Source organism: Gastrolobium bilobum, unplaced genomic scaffold (genome assembly GCF_033153095.1).
Source record: "Gastrolobium bilobum isolate Gb01-03AN ecotype WA unplaced genomic scaffold, APGP_CSIRO_Gbil_v1 utg86272, whole genome shotgun sequence".
Classification (NCBI taxonomy): domain Eukaryota; kingdom Viridiplantae; phylum Streptophyta; class Magnoliopsida; order Fabales; family Fabaceae; genus Gastrolobium; species Gastrolobium bilobum.
This window is the reverse complement of record NW_026896215.1, coordinates 56,513-75,174: the sequence shown is the minus strand read 5'-3', so window position 1 is coordinate 75,174 and position 18,662 is coordinate 56,513. Positions and strand designations below refer to the sequence as shown.

General features: G+C 36.6%; 1 protein-coding gene and 1 long non-coding RNA gene across 2 annotated transcripts; both read right to left on the bottom strand.

Moving 5' to 3' along the window:
• Positions 1-586: 586 nt before the first annotated feature.
• Positions 587-2,392, bottom strand: LOC133298288 (uncharacterized). Its single transcript, XM_061497558.1, has 3 exons — positions 1,746-2,392; positions 1,149-1,520; positions 587-668 (listed from the first exon to the last, which is right to left on the bottom strand). The coding sequence occupies exons 1-3, from the start codon at positions 2,390-2,392 to the stop codon at positions 587-589; spliced, it is 1,101 nt and encodes a 366-aa protein (XP_061353542.1).
• Positions 2,393-11,786: 9,394 nt separating this feature from the next.
• On the bottom strand, positions 11,787-15,066 carry LOC133298285 (uncharacterized). The gene is made up of 3 exons (XR_009749770.1): positions 14,286-15,066; positions 12,902-12,966; positions 11,787-12,172 (listed from the first exon to the last, which is right to left on the bottom strand). It is a non-coding gene; the product is annotated as an uncharacterized LOC133298285 (long non-coding RNA).
• Positions 15,067-18,662: the final 3,596 nt, after the last annotated feature.

Genomic DNA, 18,662 nt, shown 5'->3' with positions numbered 1-18,662 from the left:
ATCAAATATTCAAATTCCATAACATAAACATTAAGCAAAAATAATAGAACATCCCAAGAGTGTAGAGTGTAGACCACTCACAAGTTCAATTATTTTCATCTCCATCTTGAATAATCATAGCCTCTATCTCTGGCTCATCAAGGGAAAGACTAGAAAATTGAACATCTCCAACATCATCAAGTGAATCGAATGTATCTCCAGCAATATCCCACATTTGAGTTGCTCCTTGTGCATAACTAGGAGTTTTTCTTGATAAGAGTCGAAGATTGCTATGCACATAAACCAAGTCTTCGGCACGTTTTGGAGCGATTTTATTCCTCTTGATGGAATGCACAAAAGAATAAGTACTCCAATTTCATTCAGCACATGATGAAGAGGAGGGTTGTTGCATAAGTCTCAATGCTATTTTTTGCAGCATCGGTGTAAAAGTACCATAAAGTAGCCATCAAGATTTCGGATCCATAGTGTATTGAGTATTGATGGCATCAAAATCGCCAAAGGTTCCACCATTGCTAATAAAATCTGCATACTCCAAACTAATCCAGCCTCGGTCCTCCATGCCAGGAAAGAATCTCTTTAAACATTTTTATCGCTCTTGAGTAAGCATTAAATCCATGTGTGGAGGAACTCGACTAGAATCTTCCTGAAGCCATTGCTGACTATAGTATCTAAAAGAAAAGCAAAAAAATAAAAATCAACAACTTGTCATATTATATCAAGAGGAGTATTACTTTTAAACTGAATCATATTTAAAAACTTACTTGGGATTTAAAGCATGTGCCAAACAATGTAGTGGAGTTGAATTTTTTGTCTAACGATCCACAAGAATGCGATGCACCACATCATAAAAAGAGGAGCTCTCTTCCATCCCCTTCCTCTCTTTATGGTATATAGCTTTCTTCACTTTCACAATCATTGAATCTCACATATCATATATCAAGTGAAGACAAGCTCTATCAGTGTCACAAGCTCTGATCATATCATAAATAGGAGCAGTGAAGGCAAGTATATAATCAACTGAATCCCAAAAACAATCATCCAATAATTTTTCCTTCACAAGTCTGGCCCTCCAAAGATTATCATCTCTATAAATATTCCATTTTCCACTTATCACCATATTTTAGAGACCGCTCTTTATTAACTTGAACCTCTTCAGCGTCACAATCATTGAAGCAAAACGAGTATCAGCAATAGAAAGCAACTTCAAACTCACAAACTCATTATAGATTGCCAATCTCATAGAATGATTCATAATGAAATGTTTTATTGTAGCAACATCACCTATAATATCAGAAATCCAGCTGCATTCCTCATATGCTATTTGATTGTTCTCCATATTCTTTGCAGCACAAATATTTTTCACAGCCAAATTCAATGTGTGAACAAGACACGGTGTCCAGGTAATTATTGGGAATTCCTGCTCAATCAATTGCCCTGCTCCCTTATAATTTGAAGCATTATCTGTGATTACTTGAACCACATTCGCCTCTCCTACGTCTTGAATAACTTCCTTCAGCAACCTGGAAATGAAATTTTCACCATTAGTCATTCTCGAGCAAACAAACAAACACACTCAATCAGATTACAGAAGTCCAAACAAACAACCTGAAAATGAAGTTTTTATCCTTAATCTCCCCCGAGCAATCAACTGATTTTAAAAACATTGCTTTACCATCAGATACTGCCATGAAATTAATGAGAGGCCTCCTTTGTGAATCGCTCCACCCATCACTTACAATACTCACCCCTTATGAGTCCACGCTTCTCGAATAGGTTCACACAACCTATCAATATTTTCTTTCTCTTTTTGCAACAGAGTGGTTCGCAACGCGTTATATACCGGTGGCAAATAACCTCCAATATTATGATTTGCTGCATAAGTATATGAAGCTTGGAAGTAAGGGTTCTTTGCCAAATTGAATGGCAATCCTGCTGAATAAAACATTTTAGCAATCAGATAATTTAATTCTTCTCGTTCCCCAACATTGAATGCCATCTCAAGAGCACCCGTAGTTTTTCTTTTTTTCGGGCCAGTAGAAGAGCTAGAAGGGGGTAAAGGTACATTTCTAGGTGCATTAGATTGCTTTCTCTGTTCAGCTTCCTGTTCCAATTTTTCCATCTCTATCATGTCTCTATTCTGCACCATTAAGCATTTCCCAATTCCTTTGCTTGGTATTTTTAACGAGTGAGCCCTCACTCTAGTATACGAACTTTTATAATCTTTTTTACAAAAGTTACACTTCCAAGACAAATTCCCTCCTGCTTCCACTCTAGCATCCAATTGGGTAACATATTTCCATAGGGGTTTATCCAGTAATTTATTGGCAGCAGATACACTAGCAGCAGTGGCGCTATCACTGCCACTGGCAGAGGCAGAACTTGAATGATCCATATTGTAATCCTATAAATGTGTTAAACAAAAAAAAAAGTTATGATATTTATTCATCATTTTTTTTACAGGAGTACTTCAGCTAATTTTACTATTTTGTAATCTATATGCAGGGCTACTTGAGCTAAATCCACAAAGAATAAACATTTTCATTCATATATAATACTCAAAAAATCACTTGGTTATCTTTCTGTTGAAAATATTGCATAAATGACAAATTAGCGCATAATTATGTGAGTAAAACCCACATATTCATACCAAAATCCGATTAAATCTTATATGTCCTTTCAATGTTTCCCACCTAATTGAATTCTCCAATGACTATTATATTCACCGTATTTTTATTTGTCACACACAAGATGTTTGCTCTATCACATTACATTAATAATTTATCAATAATATTAGATGATCTGAGGCTCGATCCCTTATTTAATCTTCACTTATTCCATTTCTAACTAATGGGATTTCACTCACATTTGAATAAAAAAAAATTAAGATGAAAAAAAGCCTCCAAACCACTCAAATCTAAATTATAAATCTGTTGAGCTTCAACTGATAAATAGATGGATTTAAGATTTTAACTTTTGATTGTGAAAAAAATTAAGAATAAGCATGGACCTTATTAGTTTGGGCTATTTATTTGAATGACCAGAGTAAGCACTAAGCACTACATAATTAAAAATGCCTTCCATCTAAACAATCAGCCATTAAATTTTTTTTTGAATGGCTATTTATTTCTCGTGACGTACTCCTGTAATATACAAGTGTTCAGCACAATGAGTAATCCCATTGACATAGTCTTTTCTAGTTCTATTGATTCCTTTTTTTATTTTTATTGTGTTGGGTTTTTATTTAGGAAAAATTAAATTAGAGAACTTTTATCACCCACATCCTTGTTCGGCAATGTTATGATTCAACTAAAAAGTAAAGGTTATACAAGGGTAAAAACAAGAGGATAAGCCACGTTCAATAGAAAGCACACAAATAGAGTAGGTGGTGCAGCACCTGGTGTGTCGGGCTATCTTGAAGCTTCAAGCACGAGCTCTGTTGAACTTGTCAGATTCTCTCAGCCCTGCAATGCAACCCAAATTGTCATTTACCACTAAGTCACATGCTATGGTGTGTCGGACTAACACACATAATATCATGTTTGTAGGACTCTCAGCCATTAATACAAACAGGTTGTATGCATCAAATTTTTCAAACAATAAAATCATACATGTGTCTGTATGTGTAGCCAACAAGTATAGGTGAGGGATGGACGATTGGAAACTGGCACTGACAGATGGCTAGGTGAGGGACGGACGACTGGAAACTGCCCACCGAGTTGTACCCTTTTAGCATTGGTTGAGAATGCTATGAAATTGATTTATTTCAGAATCTCTCAGCAGAAAAAAATAAAAAGTATGCTAATCATAAATAATATTGTCCATATATCATAAGAAAAAACAAAAGGAAGAGCATGAGACAAAATATTGCAGAAACTAGTTGCAAGAGAGACGAAGAACACACCTGGAAACTGCAAAGCTACGATGATGGTGACCGAAGCTATGTCTAGGAGATAACTTACAGTGGAGAACAATAAATTTGAGGGGTTGGTTGAGAACGAAGAACACACCTGGAAACTGGCACTGACGGACGGCTAGGTGAGCAACGAAGAACAATGGAAGTGAGTCAGGAAGTGAGTCTGAGAGGTTTGATTTAGGGCTCAAAACATTTGATTTTATTTTTTTTATTTTAAAATTTTTTAATTTTATAAAACTGTCAAAAAATTTACATTTGTACCTTTTGACCGTGTCGGACACGGTCAAAGTCGCGTGTCTGGATAGTCAACATGTCACAAAAAGTCAACTACGTGTCAGACGCGTATCAGAATGTGTCGGTGTCCGACACGTGTCTGACACTAATTTCTCCTCAGATTTCACGTATCGGTGCTTTGGAGATTACAACTTCATAAAGCTCTTAATGAATGGTCTAACGTGGATCGTGAATTGCAACGAAAGGATGGGATCCTTTTTCGCAAGACCAGGTGTCTGTTGAGCTCCAATTCCAATTTAAGGTCAGTATTGCTAACTGAAGCCCATAGTACTTCAATGGGAGGGCATGCTGGTTTGCAATGCACCTTTCTGCGTTTATCTGCTTCATTTTGTTGGAAGAATATGCGGAAGGATGTTACTAGTTTTGTTAGGGAATGTACCATCTGTCAACAAATCAAAAATTCCACTCAAGCTCCTTTTGGTTTGTTACATCCCTTACTAGTTCCTGATGCAATGTTTGATGATTTAACTTTGGATTTCATTACTTGCTTACCAAAATCTAATGGGTTTGCCACTATATTGGTAGTTGTTGACCGATTGTCTAAATATGGTCACTTTGGACCATTGCCAGCTTCCTATACAGCTGCTACTGTGGCCCAACTGTTTTGTGACATGGTGATAAAACTCCATGGTTTTCCCAGGTCATTAGTTTCGGACAGAGATGCTATTTTCATGAGTAAATTTTGGCGCCAACTTTTTCAGTTAAGTGGCACTCAATTACATGCAAGTTCAGCATACCATCCCCAAAACGATGGTCAAACAGAGGTGACGAATCGATACATAGAGCAGTATTTACGTGCTTTTTGCTCTGATCAGAATGCACGTTGGTCTCAGTTCTTGTGGTGGGCCGAATTGCACTATAATACATCAGTGCATTCTGCCATTAACATGGCTCCATTCCAAGTGGTTTATGGCAAAGCACCAACTCTGATTCCTCCATATCAGAAGGATTCTGTTAACATTGAAGTTGTAGATATGATGCACCAGCAACGTCAAGAGGTGCTACAACTTCTCAAGGTGCAGTTACAACGTGCTCAGCAACGAATGAAGCATCAGGCAGATAAACATCGTCAGGACAGAAGTTTTAACGTGGGAGACCAGGTTTTCCTCAAATTGCAACCATATCGCCAAGTGTCTGTTGCAAAGAGGGCTCATCACAAACTGGCGAAACGCTATTTTGGCCCGTTTAAAGTTGAGCAAGTTATTAATCCTGTTGCTTATAAATTGGCTTTGCTGGAGGGAAGCTTAATTCATCTTGTGTTCCATGTCTCTGTTTTAAAACCTTTTCATGGCACCAGTGACGTTAGTTTTGCACTTTTACCAGTTTTGAGTGTGGCCAACAAACCTGTCCAGCAACCAGTTGCAGTTTTAGCTTCACGACAGATATCTGTTAAAGGGAGGGCAGTACAACAATGTTAGATACATTGGTCTTCCACTGTACCTGAAGATGCGTCGTGGGAAAACATTTCTGACTTGCGTTGTAGCTATCCAGAATTAAACCTTGAGGACAAGGTTGTCTTCGAAGGGAGAGCAGATGTTACGGGTATAGAGACTTCATCACATAAGGAGAAGCCCTATAGGGTGAAAGGGTTTCCATCATGGGCCATTGACCATGTTAAATGAAGGATGTTTTAGTCATTTCATGTAGAAACAGTTAGTTAGTTACGTAAGTGAGTTAGTTAATAACAGATGTATAACGAGGGAAAACTGTGAGTGTTATGTTCATTGAGAATTTGATTGAGAAATAAGATTGAGTTACTGTTTTATTCAGATACAGGTCCGCGTCTTGTATCATAATGTGAGTTGATTTTTTTTGGTCTAAAACTTCGACTATTCTACCAAAGAGGTCATTACACAGCAGCACCCTCTAATTAGGAGCCTAACTGATGACGAAAACACATAGAAAAGTGGCTAAATAGAAAGTTAGGATTTTCTCAAAAGAGTAACCCTCATGTTCTGAATTTCTAATTATCAAATAACAAAATTCAACTCCTACAATAAGGGTCATAAGCACCCTTTTATAGACTAATTACAAATTGATTCAAAATTCTAAATATAAAATTCTAAAAATAGTAAAACTTCATAAAATAAATATAATAGTAATTAACATCTAAAAATAAATAAAAAATTACAAATAAAAAATTACAAATAAAAAATTCAAAATACATCCCAAATCTTTAATCTTAAATTACGCCAAATATGTTGCTTTCCTTTTCTTCCTAAATAAATCACAATCACATTTGCTGCTTTATTGGTACTTGAATTCGATTGTAATTTGTTATATTTCAAATCATTATTTCTTTGAACAATTGAGCGATACTTATTAGGCTACAATTCTAGTTGACTACGAGTTTCTTGAAACAATGGTTGAGCTATGTACAATGGGCCAACTCTAACTGCATCACTAACTACTATATTATCATTGAGGGGTATATCTCATTTATCTAACTTCTCCGTTGATTAAATTTTCAAGAGTTATGTCCTTGCTTGAGACAAGTGCAGGGGATGAAGCATATATGTCCAACCATTACATGACATCATCTTCATTTACCTTCATAAATTTTTATTTATCTGAAAAATGAGATCTCATTCAACATTATTATATGACAAGTGAATTAGCATTAACAAAACTCAGTTGATTTGATGATTGGATATACTGCTCTTGACCTTTCTTTTGGAATAATATGTATCAATACCTTATATGTGATAGCCGCAAGTACATATTTATTGGATTAATATATTCTTTATAACCTTTCTCAAAACAAAGCCTATAAGCCACGTATGTACTCTTCAGAGAAGTGGTGGGGTCCCTTCTCCATCCTTAAAACCCGAATGTGCAGAAAACACAATATGTAGTGATTACCTTTTCTCTTCCCTTCTCTGGATCTTTTTCTTCCATATTAATTTGCATTTATCTTCAAAATGGAAAAAGGGGACAACACAACTATGACCAACAAGCTGAACGAATCCAAAAGATTATCGAGTGTTTATGTAATTTAATCCAAAATTATCCCGACTTTGGTCCATTTGTAGATTTTACAAACATTCACAGGAAATCCTCTTTATTTGATTTTGTTTATTGTCCGGGTCCCACTAATGAAGTTGTTTCTCAACTTGTTGATTTCTTTGCTAGGACTTAAAAGTATTAAATATCATTTTCCAAAAATGTCTGCACAAAAGAAAGAAAGAAATACTTATGGTTTGTTCATGTATGAGTTTCTTGATATGGTTGATATCTGAATCTAGGAATCCAAATTTGTTATACATGTTCTTCTTAATAATATTCGTAGTCCACGTTTTTTGATTGGAATAAAAATCAGTTCCAGAGGTTGCTCCGAAAGCAGTTTGATAGTGTTATAAAGAATCGAATAGAAGTTTGGTTTGAATGGTGACTTTTATTAACAATTTTGAAGCAATGAATGATTGGGAATGCAGTACTTTTATGTCCATCTACTGTAAATGAAATATATACTCTGGTTGAGGTTTTTTTCTTCCGTCATTCATTGTTTAAAATTTAAATTAGTAAAGTGGTAAGCATTCTTGACTTTCAGATTGATGGTGTTAACACAAAAAAGCAGTAAAAAATTTCTTCTTTTAAATGTTTTGACATTGTTATCTTGATGACACGATATTGATAGTGCATGTCATGCAGTCTCTTTCCAGCAATGGTTAATCCAAGAGTAGTGGCAATGATGGTGATTCTTATATAGGGTGGGTGATAAACCTTTGGTTTACCATGTTTTTAGGCTAAATTATACAAGAGTTATGTAGTAGAACGCATGGAATTCAAGGTTTTACAACATATAAGTCATAAGATAAGAATTTGAGCTGATGTTTTATAGTTCTTTGCATTTTTTAAGGTAAAACCACAAAGATTTGGTTCTAAAAAGTGCTAAAGAAATCATGACGAAGAAGTAGCGGCTCAATATGGACCAAAGGAAGCCAAAATCCTACAATGCAAGGGCCAGAAGAGCACGCTCAAGCGCACAAGAGGACGCTCGAGCGCTTCATGGCAGGGAAAATAGCCAAACTGGACAATTCAGGACGCTCAAGCCCACAGATGCACGCTCAAGCGCCCAATTTCACATAAATTTATCATCGAGGAGCACGCTCGAGCGCCCATTAGCATGCTCGAGCGCGCTCAGGCAGGCAAAAACAACAATTGAAGGCACAACAGCACGCTCAAGCGGCCATAAGCGCGCTTGAACGCCCAAGTACGTTCCAGACAACAAAGATTTACTAAGATTTGCTGAGATTTTCTAATGGATACCGGATTTTGATATCCGGAATTAAAGCGGAAACATATCGAACCTGATTTGAAGAGATTCATGGAAGATTGAAGCAGGATTATAACAAGATTCAAAGTCAAAAATCTGTCACCAATCTACAAGATATTAAACGCAAAAAGGAAACAATTATAAAATCAATTACAAATCTGATACGGATATGGTGGGAGATGCAATGAAGGATGTGGCTTTGAAGATTATAAATAGGAAGCTGAGGGTCAGACCAATTCACCAATTCACAAGTCCAGAGAATTACATAGAGACCTGAAGGAGGAATCCTGTTGCGGAGCGCTTGAACACTGAGGAACCAAGTCAACATCACACCAATGGAGCCTTGGGGTTCTCTTTTCTTTATTATTGTTTTTCAATTCAGTATGCTAGGCTAGTCTTTTATGTAGTTAGGGGTAGATGGAACCCAATTGAATCGTTTATGTTTATGGATTAAATTGTTCTTGAATTCTTTTCTTTTTATAATTAAATAAATTTATCTGTCTTTAATGCTTTCTATGAGTTTGCTCCTTATAGAATGATTTTGGGGAATTGTATGACAATAGGAATGTTGGTGCATGAACCCTTACTTGATAAATTTATCATAATCCTTGTGATCCAGGGATAGACATAGGGTAATTATGCAATCTTGAAATTCTTGATCTTAATGCATGTTTTCTTGAGGAATAATCGGGGAACTACAGTTCTTTCAAGATCACATAGATTTAGGGTAACAAGGAATTGAGCCCTAATTAACTTAGATAGAATTGATTGGCAATATATTAAGAAAAGGTTCTTGACTCTTTAATTCATAACATAACGAGGATATTGGGGGAAGTCGAAACCCTAACTACGCTTGTTTTAATTTGTAGTCAATCATCATCTTTTCCAATTGTCTTTTTAATCCTGAATTTTCTTTAATTGAATGTTATTACTTATTTTTAATTTTTAAGTTCTTCAAATACAATTATCTTCATCTAAATTCTTGATTGTCCAACTAAAACGCGATTAGCGAACTAGTGCTTGAAATTTCGATCCTCGTGGGAATGATCTCGTACTCAGTACATTTTATTACCTTACGACCGGTGCACTTGCCGAGTCGCAACAGTGGGTTTACAAAGCCTTAAAGACGACAACACCAAAACCATTTCTACAAAGGGAATTTCGAGAATCTGTGTGGATTTGAAAGATAAGTTACATTTTCTAATTGATTATTCATTATTATTGGTGATTCTTTTTTCTTTTTCTTTTTATAACATAAGGGGCAAAGCCCTAGAGAACAAAACAAGAGAAATTAAAAAAAAAAAGAACATAATGGAAACAGCAAAATAGAAAACATAACACTGCACAACATAGGGGAACTGAAGAGCAACGCCTTCAGGAAATAGTATATGCCTCTGTTGTGGACCCGGGTAAGGCCCATACCCGTAGAAGGCCCGAGTAATACAAGCCCAAAGGTAAACACTATAAATAGGAGCTAAAGATCACATGTATAACTGATCTTTTCTAACCCTATTTTATGCAATCACTCAGTGCACACACACCCCCTTTGGCCAAGGCCGTCATACAGTGTGTAGTGATTCGATGTCCCCAATATACCTAATTCATAGGTATCTAGAGAAAGCACAAGATCCAATATCAACCATCTAACCAACGGTTAGACATCTCTGCCTCAGGCAGAACACTGGCGCCGTCTGTGGGAAACCACTGATTTATCCCTATGATTACGTGGTTAAAGGCCATCGATCGAATGGTGAGGATGAAGAGAAGTGGGCATCGACAGCCTTCGGGACCAAGTTCCAAGCACCAACAGGTGTCTCCGATCAGGGAGGATCATGTGGATCACCAACAGGTGAACACTGATTTTGTGCATGTTAGTGATGTGCACTCTGATTCGGATTCAACTACAGCGGTCAATTCGAATGCCCCATATGTGCAGGGGCTACACCTAATAGAGGAGAAGATTATGGATGCTGCACAGATCCTAAATGTTGCGGCTCATGATTCGCGGGTGACAGATCTGGTTGTCGCTGCGGTGCTTCGAAGAATGGAGGAGATGGAGAGAAGAAGGTGCTAGGCGGGTTCGAAAGTTGGAAGCTCGTCTAGGACGAATTTCCAACCCAGATCCGGAACAAGCCATCATGCGGGTCATGACTTACCTGAGGATTATAAATCCCCAGCAGAATGACGCTCGAACCCGGGCTCAAACGAGGAGTGCTGGTGGCCGACCTCATAGGGCCACGACTAACCCGGCTTGTAACCAGGAACTTCAGCGCGAGGAAAACTGGGATATCAGAAGGGAGACAACAAGACAGAGAGAAAGCCCCAAACCACTAGATAACATACACGTATTGAGAAACCCGAACGATGTATCCAGAATCTACAGGAGAAAGTATCACAGGGGGGAATACAATGATAGTCCCTTTGTAGACGAGATTGTTGATGCACCCTTTCCAGAAAATCTGAATTTGTCGGAGCTTCTCAAGTATGATGGAACGCAAGACCCCCAAGTACACTTAGATGCCTTCGACACGGCCATGTACATCAAGGGTATAGAAGAGCCTTTGATTACGCGACTCTTTGCAACCACCTTGACAGGAGCCGCTCAAACATGGTTTTTGTCGTTACCAGCGGGGTCCATTAGATCCTTTGAAGAGTTTGGTGGAAGATTCTTGTTAAACTTCGCCACCAGCAAAAAACAGCCGAAGTCTGAGTTTGCGCTAGGGAAGATAAGGAAGCAACTAGTGGAAACCTTGCAAAAATATTTGGATCGGTTCAAGATGGAAGCTTTACAGGTGCTGGGGTTGTCTGAAAATGTCCACCTGCACCTGGTAATAGCAGGGTTACATGGCTCTTCTAGATTGGTCAAGTCCATATACAAAGACCCGGTCTGTAACACCCTCCCTGGTATGCATCCAAGGGAGTTGTTTGCTAAGCGGAATTAGAGTTTTTGACGTCATTACTTTGATACTGAAAAACCATTTTGATGCTTCTAATTAAATCTTATAATTGAAATCGAGTCACTTACAAAAATCAGAGTGCACTTTCAAAATTTCTTAACTTGCTGAAAATATTATTTTCCTTGCAGACGTTGCTGTCTTGAAAAATTCGTATGAAGTCAATTTCAACGATTCAAAAAATATTCTTTGTTATATAGAAACTAGACATCTGGGCTTCGCGTACATATAAATTACACGCGAATCGGAGGAGAATAGCCCCATGAAACAGAACTCGTAAGGTACTCAAAAACTCAGTGTATTTTTCTAAAAACCTCCTGACTTGTAAAAATCATAATAATTCGAGTTTTCAAAATTTCATTGTAAGGTTTACATAATATGAAAGTACACAACTGGAGCTTTACATCCATGTAAAGTATACCTCAATTGGAGGTCTGTAGCCCCAGAATGACAACTTGCAAAGTTCTCGCAAAACTAGTTTAAAAATTCAGGATTGGAACATGCATGAATAATTTTGCTAAAGAACACCAGATTTTCACAAGTTACAAACAGACCCCAAATTAAAACATATTCTAACAGTTTCTTACAACATCTCAAAACAATTATTACATCATACTAGAGCGATCAGCCAAATCAGCAGGAACAACATGTCAACATCAAAATTCCCAAAACGGAAGTAGCAAATAAACAAGACATCTCCAATACAAGTACATCATCATATGCCATTTCGTACTCCTGCAATTTATAAAAATTGAGCCCCCGAAGGGGTGAGAAAAATCCCAGTAGTGTGGCAATAAAACTAATATAGCAACAATATTAGACTAGGCACAAAATTGAAAAACAGTCACATCAACATTTAATTTTCCGGACAGATGCTAACATATAATCATAGTGCGTATATAACGCCAAAATACTAATCAAGATGTGTATATAACACCAAAATACTAATCAAGATGCGTATATAACGCCAAAGGGTACGTTCATAGCACCGTCGTGCACGTACTAACAAGCACAATGGAGATCCCATAGTGGCTCCTCAAGATGGTTCCAACTATGACCTATGCGGACTGAAGCCAAGTGTCCCATACCCTGGTACCGTAGGGATGCTTATATGATGCGTGCTCAAACATATGCTTATATTTATTATATACTTCAGTCTCCAAGATGAATGCATAATGTGGTATACAATGGCATGCTTGACACACACACAAACAGGAACAGGTGAAAAATGAAGTGCATATGCATGACTAGATCATGATCATATTAGCATATATCTCTTGCATATTTAATACCAAGCTGCCGAATCACAAATACTTCTATAGGCAGAATTTTCCATTAAGACAAGTCCAAGGCACATTTCATATAACATATAACAGAATACAAATCAGAGGCACATGTGAGCATCAGTTCAAAATTCTATACGCTAGCTAACAGTCACAGTAGGTCTCACCACCAAACACATACCTGATACTTTAGCTTTCTAATCAAAACAGTCCCAAGTCCATCCCACATTCATGAGGTTTACGAACCTAATCAAAATACCAACAAAATTTCTTTACTTTATTTATTTGTAAATTATAATGTTCCATTCAGAGTTCATGCTCCTAATACCAAATTCATTTCCTTGTCTTCAAATGAGATTTTCCATGCATCCAATTACTAATTTACTCTCTAACTTAATTGTTCAAATCTTTTTCTGATTTAACTTTAATTTTTTGCAGATTTAGTCATGGATAAACCAAAGGTTCCTAGACACAACCTGTACGGTTTTTAGGTCCTTCTTTAGTTCTCGGCTTAGCTTTACTTTTACCACATGTTACCAATTGATAAAATCAGGGCTTCTAAGACATGCATATTCGGTTATGAACATCAATCAAGTGCTATCAATTAATTATTCACATATTAACTACTACGAGGTGTAGGGTGCACTAAAGGGCTTAAAGCATACTGCCTATGTAGATTATTATTTTTATTTTTTTTTATAACAGCCTATGTAGATTATTGACATATGCAAGGCTTGACAAAACCTTGGTTCAAGGAATGGTCCATAATATTGCTAAGGGCTATTTTTCCAAACCCTCAATTCGGTTTTTTTTTTTTTTTTTTTTTTTTATGTGCTTACAAGCACTAGGTTCAAATGCTATTTAGTTGAGCAGAACTAAGAAAGAGGAATTTAAGGTTTAACGTCTATTAATTTCTTAAATTCTAACCGAGTTATTATACTTCAACGTTGGTAGCTTTCTGCCCTTAATTTATTCTAATAATTGCTCTTAATTGACAACATCTCAAGGTCCCAAAGGTATACTGATTAGGTTTTTGGCCACAATTCAAGTGCACAAGATTTGTTTATTTCCATAGCATTTCCTATATAGGGCGTATAATTGTAGGGACAAGATCTTTCACAAGCTGTACCTACAGTTTTAACATCAGTAACGTTTAATCAGCCTTCATTATCCAAGGACCGATTTCAACCATATTAAGGGATTAGGTTCCCAAGTTCCCTAAACATCAACTTCTACTTACAGAATCAATTTCAAGGCTGCCCAAACAGAATTTAAAACATGCGGTGTTGTGTAATTATCTTTCTAATAACAGGGCAGTCCAACAATTTTAAGTGGCTAAATCCTAGTTCACAAAAATTCCGATTGGGATTAACATGTACCACTCCTAGGACAGTTTATGGAACAGAATCAATGTAAGAGAAATTACCAAAATGCAATATCCTCCTTGTTAACCGTGAGTGAACCGAATGGTGAGGAGAAAGAATAGGAGTAACAAGAATTATTTTTCCCAACTACGCATATGAATCGAACAGTGAGATGGAGAGCAACTTGTGTTAGAGTTTTACCTTCTTTCAAGCCTCCAATTGTTAGTTATACGGGTGGAGGACCTCAACCTCACTCTCCAACCAAAACCAGCCGCATGCAAGGGGTGGAGAGACTCGCTCAAGGCAAATTCACGCTCAAGAAATGGAAAACTAAATCAGAAATCAATCCAAGAGGAGAATCAAGAATGTCACGAAATTTAATCTCACCTCTTCTCATATGCTCCTAGGCCGAACAGGAGAAGGAGGGAATGAGTGTGCAAGGAGCTTTGTCATTCTCCCAAAGTGCCCACGGTATGAGAGAGGGTGGATGGAAGGTGATGCAGAATTACTCTTGGTGTTCCTCCTCCAAGTAGCTCGCGGACTTGAGAGGGAACAAGGCTGAGTTTGGTCCAGAAATTAAATGATAGGAATGCAACCTTGTGGTTCCACCATTAACGCACAGGGGCTGGTGAGACTGACTTCAAGTCAGCAAATAGTGGCAGGAAGAAGGAAAGGATACGGCTCTTGTTTTGTTGTGTCTCTCTAAAATTATCGGTTCTGGAAGGAGGAAAGGGGAAAACAGAACTGGTTACTAATCCACACCCAATGGCCATCAAGGAATTTGGCTTGTTTCTTGTTGTTCCTTTCTTTGAGTCAGCGGTTTGAGGAGAAGGATAGAGAGGAGGGGACTTGTGAACTTTTGATGCTGGTGTAACGCATGCAAGAGAGGAAGAGGACATGTGAGCTAGATGAGTTTGCTTCTTCTGTCTAGTGGTTTTCGACTTGTGGGATGAAATAGGGGAATTAACTTTCTGAATACAAGCTTACAAAATTCAGAACTATCTACTCCTAATTGGCACTAAGTGGTGGGGAGATAAGGTGAGACATGTGTCCACTCTTGGCCACTCAATGGTTAGCATGCAGATTTTGTTTTGGGGATAAGATAAGGTCCATGAGTAAGGAATTATAGGCTGACTTAAACTCCTATTTCAAAGGGTTTGGGCCGTGGCCCATGGGGAGTTTGGAACCCAAACATTTCACCTAAGTCATACAGTCTCATGTAATTACTTATTTGTAGCTAGAGCTTTCATTAAGAGTATCTATAAATAGTCATGTCCTACACTTACATGTAGTTCAATCTCAGGACAAGAGTCCACCTTCGTAATTGTACTTTGAATATTTTTCTAGTAATTATTATTCCATGTTCCCACTAGGTAGTGGTAAGGACTTCTAAATAATTTATAATTAAACTTAATACTATCCCTTCTTAACTAGTGTTTTGATTAATTAAAACTTCTACATAAATATGTATCAACTTATAATTGCCATAACAATCATTTTCCTAATTTAATTTAATTCCACTCTAAACTTAAATTTAATTCGAGTTCCAAGCATGATACACATTCTTGATTATAATTTATAGAAGTTCCTAATTATGCGGGATGTTACACTCTTCCCACCAAAATTTGAAGTTTGTCCCCAAACTTCGTCCTACCAATTCCAAAACTATTCCAGCCGAATGCCAAACAAAATTACCTTAGTGAAAGGAACCATATCACATTCAGCTGGACATTGCACAAGGCATCAATTAATTCAGAGTATTACAATTAAATCGCACTTCATAAGTTTATCAGATAATACATAACAAAAATTTTACTTGCCTGATAGGGACTAAAATTTTCCTAAGTTTATTTATAGCAACAATTCTCTGGTTTCAGTTTAAATAACTCCTAAGACCACACTGCAACAAAGATTAAATAAAACCACATATCATCTTACCAAGCAAGAATTTCCAGCTATCTATTACCTTATTACTTAGGTTCTTCGTTTCCTTATGTGTGTTAATATCAATAACATGACATGCACATAGTAATACCCCTGCTATACTTACTGTACTTAAAAGACATGTCATTATCTACAAGAAAACTCTATATTTTTATGCATACTTGGTGGAAATTAATTCAGTGCATACGGTTACTCTCCAATTGATCATGCAAATAAAGTTTTACAATCCCAAATTAGACAATTCTAAAATAATTAGATATATCTGTCTAATACTTGTGCAAACAGAGGACTAAGTAACTAGGACCTTCAATTACACTTATTTTATCTTTAAAGTTTACATGTTACAAATTATAATTTCATTCACTTCCTACTTACTTCTTACATAAGACAAAATTTCAATTCAATCCACAATTCACAACTAGTTACCTAACTCGACAACATCACGGGCAGAATTCCATTAAAAGTTCTGGTTTTCTAAAAATCTAAGTCCATTACTATTGAGGTATAAACATTTAACAGCATCAACTAAGTTAACAGCACAATACTTAGCATTATCTTATGAAAGAAGAATTTACATAGATGAGTAGTGCCTTTGTCTAGGGTTTAGGATTTAGGAGGCACCTCAATTAACTCTAACTATGAAGCTGACTTAAAGACACAAATAAGGGTACTAAGATTCCAAGGTACTAAATTCTATTTGTCATGATCACAAGGGATGTTAAGCTCGTTCGTTTATTCTGTAGCTACTGTCTAATATTTTCCTAAAATCAAATGTGACCAAGTCTATCCTTTAACGACGTACTCAACAATTCAAGATACCAAGCAGTCACGTATACAACTAATTAATTCTAGCATGCTCCTCGTACATATCACGTAAGGTGGTACCTCTCATACAGCTCGTCAAAACACCCATATAAGAAAACTTCCTCGAGCTTTCCGTTGTCCTGGGTACCTCGGATGTAATTGACTCCACTGATCAGAGAATCCAGTAACATGATATGAACTTTCCAATCATTACACACATTACAATTTGAACAGCTATCAATCATAATCCAACACATAAACCAGGCTTTCATAATTCACACTCACAATAACTGCATTCGACATCTTAATTTCAGTTAAATATCTCTTTAGAGTGGCAATTCATAATACAAGAAGACTACAGTTACTGACACAACTATACTTTTCACAACAAATTCGATTCTGATACTCTTCCTAGCATATTCCACACATCAAATTCATTTTCCAACAGAAAAGAGAGTTCCTAATTCCAAATACTCAAAACAAAAGGATTAATACACCAAGCTCCCAATATAAGGGTTTTCATGAAGCAATCAAATTTCCATTTAAAGTGATGAGTTAACCACAATACGACCATACCTTTAGCAGCAAAGTCAAGATAAATTTTCCAATTATTTTTATGTTCATGTTGTCATAAGATGCAGCTATTTTAATTTTCTTCTTACAAAACTTTAACCTCAAAAATGATTTCACAATACATACCACACTTTAAAATCCAACTTTCAACATAAAAGGAAATTCACCAAGTCAAGTGCTCAAAACAGAGAGTGAACCCAACCGATTTCACTAAGCATCATTATTATGGAGTTCACATTCTAGACGGTTAAAACAGTTTAAGTAATTCATAAACTCACATTCTAATATATTACTAAAAATCAAATCCCAAACACTTCTTTTTAATTGCTATACCCCACAACTGATACTCAAAACTAATAATATATTTTCACAAGTTCAATTTATCAAACCGAAAACTCCTCATTAAATTTCTACCCTCACAAGCCAATACCAAAATAAAAGTTTTCATGAATTTATCAAACAGAGATTACCCACCTTTAATACAACTTAAACATCAATTCATTACTATGTCCACTCATATGGTTCCATAAAACTTAGTTTACTTATTCCAATTACTAAAGTCATTTGCTAGATTAAGTTCCTACAAAATTTCAAACATAGGTACCAAAACCACCAAACAAGATTTTCTCATTACTTGATTCTCGGTGTTTGACAGTTTGATACTACAATGTTACCGGAGAATGTGTTGGCTAGACCCATTCCCAGTCACAGCTAGAGTATCACCCCATCACACACTAGGAATCAGCAATTTCCATACTTCATTATTTATTCTTCATTCAGGCATTATTCGATTATAGTATACTACACACCAGACTCCTCTCTTGAGGAGGTTTTCGTGTCTCACAAATACTAATTCTATTTTCGTCATGCCAAGGAACGAGCGGATCCTACTCACTACATGGCACACACGACAGTAGTCTCAAGATTGAGGCATGGTTCCCACTTCAGGACAGAATCCCAAACAATCGCTTACAATATTATACCATTCAAACAACTCAATTCAACTGCAACCTAGTACAATCAGACAACTCTTGCACAATTTATTAGTAGCAAACATTTCCGATCAAATATTTAAATGCATAATATGAACAGCACAACCGAACAGAGCATACAATAAAACAGTACATATTATTCAACTACCCTAATAATATTCTCTAATATCCGCAAGACAGATCAATCCAATGTAACAGGTCAAATTCGATTATTTAGCCGGGTTACACCTTTCACTGCATAATCTGACCCCTATATATCAAGTCA

What these genes read in the sequence shown, in the direction of transcription:
- LOC133298288 (XM_061497558.1), bottom strand. Translation starts at nt 2,392, where the DNA reads ATGGATCATTCAAGTTCTGCCTCTGCCAGTGGCAGTGATAGCGCCACT. An exon ending in GAAGCGTGGACTCATAAGGG is followed by an intron (nt 1,521 to 1,745) that starts GTGAGTATTGTA and finishes TTTCATTTCCAG; the next exon opens with GTTGCTGAAGGAAGTTATTC. An exon ending in ATGATTGTGACGCTGAAGAG is followed by an intron (nt 669 to 1,148) that starts GTTCAAGTTAAT and finishes CTTTTCTTTTAG; the next exon opens with ATACTATAGTCAGCAATGGC.